Raw genomic sequence first — 10,032 nt, forward strand, 5'->3', positions numbered from 1 at the left:
GCCACCAAGTGGCCCACTCGATCTTGCATCAAGGAATAACAGGAACACCTGCAAAAACGTTTTATTTATTTCTTCAAAGTACTTTTTCCAACAAAATCCTCTCAATTTCAAAATGCATCATAGAACATTAATGAGACACAATGCACACCCTTCAAAAAGCTCTGTTTTTATCCAATCCACTTTATGTGAGACAGGTCTGACAGCCACACTTATAGGCTGATTTAGGATATCAGTAAGGAAAATTAAGCTTAATGCTTCTTTCAAGTACAAAGGATCAACTAATAATACACATTTCAACACAATAACAACACAACACAATAACAATAAATACTTTAACATTTTCCCCACATAGGCTATAAAGATAAGGTGCAAAGAACTGCATGAACTGCTCAGAACAGGCAATAAGTGTACTTCAATGGCTGCTGCACCCAACCATCCCCTCGCCACTCAGGGGTAGTTCTCCCGGACAACAGCGCAGTGCTTCCGATCCAGAGTGCTCAACATGGACTTGAAGCCAGCTGGTCGAGCCCCCGTGTTCTCATAGGTGCGGGCAAACGGGTGGTGCTTCCTGAGCATTTCGAAAGTCTGAGCTCCGGGAGGTGTTGGGGTACGGAACGTGTATGGGTCCTCTGACCCCAACACTGGGGTTGCTTTGGAGACGCTCATCATGGGCGTGGTGGAGGGAGGTTTTTTCAGCAGGTCTTCAAATGTGAGAGACCTGCGAGTCTGGCCCGCGCCTGCCTTGCCACAAGAGCTCAAATCAGCACGTTTGTCTGAACTAACTTCTACACGACTGTCCACGAGACTACCTGCACCGTCCAAGACTTTGTTTCCAATCATTATTGAGGGGCTGTTTAAGTGAATGCTTGGGGCTACATCTGAATGCCTGCTTGAAGCAACCTCGAGATGATTGTTTGACCGACTCTCCGGACTGTGTGGCGCCTGCCTGGGTCTGTCCATTTGTCTTGCTGTGTTGAAATCCCCCCTCACATTACCGCATCTAACCAGACGAATAATGGGCTTATATGTGCTTATATCTGCATGCCTGTCTGAACCACTGACTATATGCTTGACTGCCTTCACTTTACTATGTCCATCTGCTTTCAAGACAGAGTCTTGGTTTGAACACTGTTTGTCTCTGCGTCTGTCTGTCCTAAGGTCTCCCAGTCTGGCTTCTCGGCCATCTGAGCTACCGACTGCATTTCTGTCTGTGCGCCTGTGTGGCCGACTGCCTATATCAGCACCTGCGTGTCTGTCTGAGTGGCTTTGTGCATTGACATTTACATGCTTGTCAGGGCATCCATTTGTCTGTGTGTCAGTGATCGTGTCCATACGTCTGTCTGGACTTTGCCGGTTTGCATTTTCCTCTATACTGCAGTCTGCAGTGACGTCATAGCTAGGGTGCTCCTTACCCAGCAGCATGCTGTCTTCGTCCTGCTCATCTGTCACACTCGTCTCCTCTCGTCTCCTTCTCATATTTTTCTCCTCTCTCACACTCTTTCTCTTCTTGTTTATGGAGTCCTCCAAGCTCTTCCTCTTCTTCTTCGCTATAGGGCCCCCAATTGGGGGCCAGAGGTTAGCTGACCTTCGACCCCCTCTTGACCCTGCCCTTTTCCTGACCTGTTTGCGCTTGAGGAATTTTGGCTGAGACTTCTGGCAATGTCGAAAGTTTCTGAAACACAAACACACACAGGAAGACAATTCCCACATGCATGAGTAACAGGAAATACACAAATAAACTACCTTGTATGAGCAATTAGTCAAATCAGCATGAACAAGAGTTTGTGCTCGTGTGCGTGTTTTCTCCTCCTCAGAGGATCTTGTTGTCATGGCACCCATTTGAATGTGTGAATTTGTATGGCCTATGGTCTTCTCACCTTTGCAGAAACACATGAGGTCTTGTACAGACTTCATATTTATCCTCTAGGTCTTCCTCAGCCCGGACTTTTGCACGCCGCCGGATCAAAGGAAGATGCTCAAACAACTTCCTGTGTTGGCGTGTTGGCATATGTACACACACACACACACACACACACACACACACACACACACACACACACACACACACACACACACTCAGTCTACTTTGATTCAGATTCAACAACATCACAGGTGAGGAAGTATTACCACAGACACGCATACAAATATCAAACACATTATTAGATAAGAGCAACTACTGAAAACAAAAAAAACAGATGAATGGTGACACACCCATCAGCCTAAAGTGACAAATATACACAACGCAGCCAGTACACACACACACACACGCACACACACCAGTACACACACACACACACACACACCACAGGTCGCATGAACCATACATACACACACACGCATCAGGTCAGCCTACAAAAGGCAAATACAACCATCTCTATCCCCTAAGTTCAACCTCAGACAAGCATGAATCCTCTCACCCCCTCACTCTGGGAAAGCCGTGCACTCCTCGACTTCGCCACGGTTTTAACAGCATCCACTGGTCATAGTCCAAACAGGCTGGATCTGAGTAAACAATCCATCATGAGACATTGAGAACACAAGCTGACAAGATAACCCAGGGTTCACTGTTTTTTTGATGCACACAGTTAAATAAACACAGTCAAGACAAACCAACAGTGACATCAGGATTGACAACCTGACAGTAGACATACAGTAGAGTGACACTAAACAACACAGCTCTGATATCTATGATGATAGCCATCATACAGTCATACATATACTACATATAGTCATACATACAATATGCTAACATACTTATGCATACAAAATACAATACTGATTGATGAATCTTACACAATTGAATGTAATTTGTCACTGCATAAACTCTCACACTACCTGCTCTTTGTTTTACATGGCAATTGCCCAAAATACCATCAGAAGGGAAGGGATGCACAGAAATTAAATGCGAGGGAGATCATTGATTTTCCAGTGCTCTGGCTTTCTGAGAGCCACTTCCATCTTGGTGGAACAGCTGATATATATGCCTCCTCCCCAGGCTTTGTGTGCCCTTATGACTGTTCTCACCTTTCACCCTGGTCTTCGTCCTGTTGGGCTGCCTCTTCATATTTGCATGGAGCCTCAGGCAGCTGGCACACGGCCTCTGGGGAATGGGACTCCGCAGTTTGCTGGGGCCCGAGGCGAAGGAGCAGTGGGAGCCGTCCGACACACTCCCGTCCTCACAGTCCTCATCTTCACAGCCTATCACAATCAACCCCTCACTTCCACGGCCAGTCGGGGCAGACTCCCTCCCACTAAAACCAATCCTAAACGTCAAGCCAGCCTCTGCCCCACTGCTCTCCGGCGATGAGGGCTCTTGGCTCTGAGAAAGGGACAGCATGTGGGTCACAGGAGAGATAATCCGTTCAGGAGATACATTGGGGCCTGAATATGGCGACAGGCTCAGGTCCAAAGGTTCATCCTCGCTCTCTGAGACGAGGACCATTTCTGCCGACTCTGCGTTTGAGCACGCTGCCTCCGACTCAATGCCGTCTGACAGGAGAACCAAACTGTAAGTGACTGGGGACGAACCTCCATCCAAACCCCATGTAGGACTCTCAGAGCTCTTCATCCACCCGTCGCGGCAACTACGAGAGCTGTTGGTGAGGTCGAAGAGATCATCGTCCCCGCAATCCTGATCAGACTCTTGGCATTTGTCAGCCAGAGTGCTGACAGGTCTGGTATGCCCCTTACTTTTGAATGACTTCCAGCGGGACCCAGCATTGGTCTGACATGGGTCAGCTGCTTCGGACTGGCTCATGGTGAGGTGCCTGAACTTAGTGCGGATCTCCACCTCTTTAATCACACACTCCACCTGCACAACACACCAAAGGGTTTTTAGCACCGTCACAGCTAAGACATTTTACCAGAACCACCCATGTCTGATAATGCTTAATAATCCTGCAGGCCCAAAAAGCTGCCCTGACCTGATGAACTATACTGCTAGGTATGATTTTGCTTTAACAAGAAGCTGGATGCTGATTGCTTCAAGCCAGGTGAGGTTTAAAAAAAATAACTACCAAGCTATAATACAACAAAAACTGACTACCTTTACTGTACCGTCTGCCTCATGTCTCTTTGAGCTCTGCATGCGATAGGTATGATGTGATCTGCTTTGGAAGGATGGAAGACACCTTTTTAACCATTCACTGACTTTAACACAACCGTGTTGGCAATGTCACTATTGATGTTCGGAGTCACATCATGGCTTAAAAACTAATAATAATCTGGCCTTGAGAGTCTTAGATATGTCAGGTAACACTGGCTAGAGACTATCCTACCTTGGTCGACTTCTACGTGAGTCAGCCTGTCTTGTTAAAGATTACGCTACACTATTATCTCACATGCACTCATCCAGTCCCTATCAAGGAACAGCTTAGCTAGCTAGCTAGCATATACAATTGAAAACCTTAACGAAGCACTGAATTCAACGATGATAATATTAATAATAGAAGAAACATGTGTTGAAACAATGACGAGCGTACATATGATTGCCAGCTATGAAGCCAGTTTACCAAGGTGCTAATGTAGCTAATCATTTTCACGTCAGATTTACAACAGCACAAAGTTAACATTGCTTAGTTTCACGAGCCGATGTTTTTGTTTTGACTTCTTACGTTTCATGGTGCTTGCCGTCAACCAGTTTCAAAGCAGCCATTGTCATTTAGTATGTCTTTCTTGACACAAACATATGTTTGTCATTTACAAACAACTAACGCTAGATCACTATTCATTTTAATGATCCGACGGTTTCCGTTTCAGGTTTAATAGAACTTTCGTTCAACTTACGTGCAGTCCACACACCCGCCAAAATATTTGTCTCGCGTATAGGCTACGTTCTTCATTTCTAGTGAATCTCAAACTCGAAATGTCACTATCGCCACCTACAGGGTAAAAGTTTAAATGTACTCCCACATTTTTTCTATGTATCAAGCTTAAAAAAAATAAAAAAAATAAAAACATTTGCGCCTCTTTTGAGAAATCATGATTCGTACAATGATGTTTGCACCTACAGTTTATAGGCCACTTTAAATGCCGGCTATATTTTTGTGGACATCTCTGTCGAAATATCTTTTCCTTCAGACGAGACTGTCCAAAACAGATATTCTTCTTTTTTTTAATCATTTTATATTACAACCTTTATTGCTGCTGTATTTAACACTTCATTCTCTGTCACTGAGTGATCTGCTACCCTCATATGTCCCATGTGTTACATAACCTTCGAGGCTGTACATTTTGCTCAGCTTACTCTATTCTATCCATTGTTTTTTATGTTATGATTTTGCAGCATTTTAATAAACAACCAGAATCAAATCAAAGCGCCAAATTTGTCTTTTCATAATTTACTTATTTAAGGATTGGATCATCAGGTATTTTACATAGCCTCTGTTAGTCTATGTATGCACCAGCCCACTACTCACTATTTTGATGTTACAAAAGGCGTTGCGTAATAACCTTTTGTCCACTGGAGGGCAGTATGCACCTCCTTTAGTAACGACTGTAAAAATAAACTGAAACCAGCAAATTATTGAATAACCTGTGTAGTGGCACCAAAGCATTAGTTTTGCCTACAACTGACACGCATGCTATCCGTATAAAGGTAAATACATTTTCTAAATGGAAAACAAACCTTTTTGAATCTTTGTATTCCACTTTTTTGTGAAATGTGATCTACCAAGAAAATTGAGGAGTGGATTTTGCATTCCACTGAAGTCACTACGTAGAGGTATGGAGCCAGACAGAATGGGGGGGGGGGGGGGGGAGACAGGTGACACTGCACGGGCATTCAGTGAACTTTGTCCTCGGCATCTGACATGTTCCTGAACAATAACAGGTGCTGCTGATAACAACTTAAAGTCTGACCTCATACGGCCGTACAAACACCCTAGGAAGCGGAGATCATAATTTGGAAATCAAATTTCAGATGAACTTTCCCACATTTACGTTTGAACCAAACAGTGACCTGAGGCTAACCCCTGTGCTGGCCGCACGTGACTGACTTGTAATAGCATTGTGAAGTAGACATTTTCGCATAAGTGTTTCCCCACCGGCTGTAATACAGGGATATCACCTTCCTATAACCTTCTCAGACCAGTCCCGTAGCCATTGCGATCTGTTACAGATTGCGATGTTGCATTCTACGAAGAACTTCCTCCAACACATCCGCTGTATTCTGACTTAGCCTACTCTATAAAATATGTAGCCTGGGGTAACAAAATCAAAGTTTGCCTTCTGATCTGAAGATAAGACCCTCACTGAACTCGTTCCTGTCTCCGCCTTCCCAACTCACGTGGGATTTAAGCTTTAAGGCCATGTCTAAGCCGGTGGCCTACCTAACAGTTTGTATGTATGCTACCCTTACTGATGAAGTTCATTTCCATCAAAGATCACAATTAATGTACATGTATGTACAGTTGCTTGTGTCCAAAACAGCAGTAACCAAAAAAGATCTTAAAGAAATTGACAACACAGATAGACTGAAAATGTGCCTTTTTAATGAGTTCAATTCTTTCAGGTCACACACCTTTATTGCAGCCTCCAGCATCCCCACCCCCTCCCTTTTTATTCTTCCATCCAATACAATATTTCTACCATAAAACTATATATTTTCAATATATTAAATAATTTATCTTTTCATAGATTCCTGTGAAACCAGGGGATACACACTGCCATTCCTTCTTGAGGGAGGGAATCCAAAGATCGATGACATCTAACTTCCATGAACATTGCTGACCTTGATATTAAAGTCAACACTTACAGACAGTGATGAGACTTTTTTCTTGCATTAAATAAAGCGTAGTATGAATTGCACCATGAATAACATCCAGAATGTCTGTTATTAAGATTCTGTTCTCATCTTGTTGAGGTTGTTGTGAGTTAACATAGAAAAAAATATTTGAAACACAAACTTTAAATAAAACATTATTTTTTTCAGTTCAAATACAGCTTTATGATGTCGCAGATTTCAAATATGCAACTAGGTCTTGACGCTCGCCCTTCTTCTTGATTCCAGCAAAGATCATCTTTGTCCCAGGAATGTATTTCTTGGGGTTCTCTAAGTACTCCATCAGAGTGGCATCTCCCCAAGTAATGCCTGTAAGACAGTAAAAACAAGCCAGTGAGGTCTCAGCACACAGCATGCATATGCATCAGTTGATTCTCTTATATATGTTACATCCCCTTACCTTTTCCCTTGTTGGCATCTGTGTAAGAGTAGCCCTCTCCCTGTCCGGTTTTGCGGCCAAAAAGCCCCCACAAGTTGGGTCCTACTTTGTGCTTGCCGCCGTTTTCGACTGTGTGGCACTGAGCGCACTTTTGAACGAAAACCTTCTTGCCTTTATCCACGTCACCCATGGTAACCTGTAGAGATAATAATGGTAAATAAGGAAAACTACTCAGTTTCAACTACCAGACTGCACTGCAATCAGGATAGGCCTATTCTTCCAGCCCAGAATCCTTGCCCTATCTGAAGGTGATGCTGCTGCCGAAGGTCAGTGTGGAGTTGAATGGCAGTTTCTCTCCGTTGTTCTATTTTATGTAATCAACACATTGGAAGCATTTCATGTAACTGTACCTAACGACCTGACTGGCTGGCAGTGAAAAGACATGGGCCTAACCTTACAATCACTTATGACTAGCTCAATGTCAAGGATGGAGTCCTTTACAAATCCTAGCTATATTCCAGTTCTGCTTATCCCCTTATAAACTGGAGGTAACTTAACGTTACTGCACTACCTTTTGCTTTATATTATATATATATAATATAAAGCTATAAAGCACATATATAATATAAAGCTAATAGAATATAAAGCTAATAGAATATTGCTATGCCAGGTAAATTACCAAAGGGGGATTAAAAAAAGTCGGTTGTGAATTACACTATAATAATGTCACCAAATCCGACTTCTGGATTTCTCCACACTGCAGTGATATCCGTGTGTTAAGCACCTTTAAGCATCTGTTAATATTCCCAACATTGTAGCATAGCTAACGTTAGCTGACATAGTGTCTTATAATAACCCTTGACAATCATTCGTGGCTAGCTAACGTTGACTCACTATTATGAAATAACGTTACTATTTTGTCAAGCAGTGTCCAGAGCTAACGTCATGCCAAAACGTTACATTAATACAGGTGTACAAAAAGAACCTGCAATATTTAATCAAGCAAACATTTTTCACAGAGCCGGGATAATTTAACCATTTCGAAGGGCATCCCCTGCCAAAGCTGCTAACGACAGCTAACGTAACCAGCCTCCTTGATGCTGCTGGTTAACTAACGTTAGCCTATGATTCTGTTTCGAATGCGCTGGAATCCTTCTTGATACACAGTAATATTATCTGGTAGCAAATTACTAAAACTTAACAATACTTGCAGCATACATTTACACCTGTATCTTCTGTTTCCTGTGTAAAACAGTCAGGCAATAATCATCCATAAATTACTAATAGGTTACAGCCGATTATCCTACAGAATAAGGCACCGGCTTGTTTTACGCAATCTGCTATTCTATAAACCGTTGCCCACGTTACGGCACCGTTGCCGTTATTTCATCCGTTTTAGACAATGCTGTTATATCTCCATATTTTGGAGAATATAATGAACAGAAACATAAACTCGGCTCCTTTTTATCATGACAAAAAATAACTCTTTCACGAAAACGTGTGCTTACCTTAGAGTTATAAAGGACGACTTCGATATAACTATAGGATGGATTTGCTTGCTGCTGTAGAGCGCTTCTGTTCGGTCGCAGAGGAAGGTCACTTCATTATAGAGGCACCGGCAAATGACATCACAGTCAGGCGCTTCTCCATCACGTGCTGGCTTTCGACGAATCTGGATTGTAACCACTTGACGTACGGCTAGTCTTCGCGCCGAGACTTCCTTGTAGGGAAAGGATGGAAGGGTGATAGTTTAAGGCAGTGGACTTCATAAAATACTATTGTTAATCGGTTTAGACGAAGTCGAGCATAGATATGCGTCTGATGTTCCGTTATTTAAATGTATCTCCATGCAGTTGGATAGAAGGAGGAAATCCATGGTATAGAGGCTAGGCTATGTGGGCTACAGTAAGCCTAAAGTAATACATTGTTTAGTAAGTCTGATCTGGGTTCTCACAGAAATATAATTTGAAACGTTGTTTGTTTGCCGTTTTAACTTAAATTTGCTCAGAAGGGGCTGCTAATGACAAGGCTACCCAGTATCGTGACGCAAATGACGCAATGAAGGGCTGCACCGAAAGGTCTTTTAAGGACACTCAATCTCCGCCATATCGGAGATGGAGTGTCCGCTGAAAGACTTTCAATGAGGTTTGCATAAGTCAGAATCTTGCGAGTTAACCTCAGAGAAAGCCTACACGGATAGACTTGTTTGACTAGGGACGCTTTGGCTATTTTGTGAAAACATGAAGTGGGTAACTCTTTCTTTTGTATTCGTAATTTTTATAATATGCTGTTATAATAGGCACCTATACGTGGATGGTTGGGCTGTAGACGAAATCTTATAACCGAAATGCAGAGCGCCCAGCACATGGCCCTTACTGGAATCCGCCGTAACTATGCGCGTGTGAGGGTTTGACCTGAATATAACAGCTGTGTAAGCGGGGACACGAGGATAGCCTGTGAGTCGTATCCTGTAGGCAACAGCCGACAGGAAACTCATCTGATTCAGTTGCAGTGAGACGTTACATCTTCAATATTTGATTTGAGGTTAATCAGTAACAAAGTTTGTGCGTGTTACCCTAGTGACTCCTGACGTGTGAAGGGTGATCTACAGCCCTTTTGCAGCAGCAGGCCGACTGAGTGGGTTAACCTTTGGCATAACGTAGGTCATATCATAGGAGAAATTTTATCATTGTGCTGTTAACAAATAAAAGTAATCGAGAAGGAGTGCCCATCTTATTGGCCGTTGGTTAAGGTTATTGTAAAATGGTCGCTTTCAGAGATAGATCAGGTCCTCAGTGTTTCAGTTTAGCAGTGTCTAAAAGAGTATAAAGACAGTCAGTTTAAAAAGTGTGAATTTAAGTACTTTCAAGTT

The 10,032-nt window shown here is 42.9% G+C and overlaps 2 protein-coding genes across 4 annotated transcripts; both read right to left on the reverse strand.

Annotated features, from left to right (window-relative positions):
* Positions 1 to 46: 46 nt before the first annotated feature.
* LOC105911678 lies at positions 47 to 5,370 on the reverse strand. 3 transcript variants are annotated; one of them, XM_031558530.2, is made up of 6 exons: positions 4,614 to 5,370; positions 4,046 to 4,106; positions 3,025 to 3,811; positions 2,418 to 2,502; positions 1,878 to 1,988; positions 47 to 1,672 (listed from the first exon to the last, which is right to left on the reverse strand). In XM_031558530.2, the coding sequence occupies exons 1-6, from the start codon at positions 4,658 to 4,660 to the stop codon at positions 448 to 450; spliced, it is 2,316 nt and encodes a 771-aa protein (XP_031414390.1). In that variant the 5' UTR covers positions 4,661 to 5,370; the 3' UTR covers positions 47 to 447. The 3 variants fall into 3 exon arrangements, with proteins under 3 accessions (XP_031414390.1, XP_042558775.1, XP_031414391.1); XM_042702841.1 differs by lacking the exon at positions 4,046 to 4,106 and having other exon boundaries at positions 4,786 to 5,367; XM_031558531.2 differs by lacking the exon at positions 4,046 to 4,106 and having other exon boundaries at positions 4,614 to 5,367.
* A 1,101-nt stretch (positions 5,371 to 6,471) lies between these two features.
* LOC105911849 (cytochrome c) lies at positions 6,472 to 8,805 on the reverse strand. The gene is made up of 3 exons (XM_012840702.3): positions 8,669 to 8,805; positions 7,182 to 7,356; positions 6,472 to 7,090 (listed from the first exon to the last, which is right to left on the reverse strand). The coding sequence occupies exons 2-3, from the start codon at positions 7,348 to 7,350 to the stop codon at positions 6,945 to 6,947; spliced, it is 315 nt and encodes a 104-aa protein (XP_012696156.1). The 5' UTR covers positions 7,351 to 7,356; positions 8,669 to 8,805; the 3' UTR covers positions 6,472 to 6,944.
* Between the last annotated feature and the right edge of the window lie 1,227 nt (positions 8,806 to 10,032).

Source organism: Clupea harengus, chromosome 21 (assembly GCF_900700415.2).
Source record: "Clupea harengus chromosome 21, Ch_v2.0.2, whole genome shotgun sequence".
NCBI lineage: Eukaryota > Metazoa > Chordata > Actinopteri > Clupeiformes > Clupeidae > Clupea > Clupea harengus.

Excerpts from the sequence above, each read along its gene's own strand:
- LOC105911678 (XM_042702841.1), bottom strand. The coding sequence starts at position 5,121 with ATGATTAAAAAAAAGAAGAATATCTGTTTTGGACAGTCTCGTCTGAAG. Across the intron at positions 3,812-4,785 it reads GGCGGGTGTGTGGACTGCAC|GTGGAGTGTGTGATTAAAGA; the intron begins GTAAGTTGAACG and ends TGTGTTGTGCAG. Across the intron at positions 1,673-1,877 it reads CCTCATGTGTTTCTGCAAAG|AAACTTTCGACATTGCCAGA; the intron begins GTGAGAAGACCA and ends TTTGTGTTTCAG.
- LOC105911849 (XM_012840702.3), bottom strand. The coding sequence starts at position 7,350 with ATGGGTGACGTGGATAAAGGCAAGAAGGTTTTCGTTCAAAAGTGCGCT. Across the intron at positions 7,091-7,181 it reads AGATGCCAACAAGGGAAAAG|GCATTACTTGGGGAGATGCC; the intron begins GTAAGGGGATGT and ends ACTGTCTTACAG.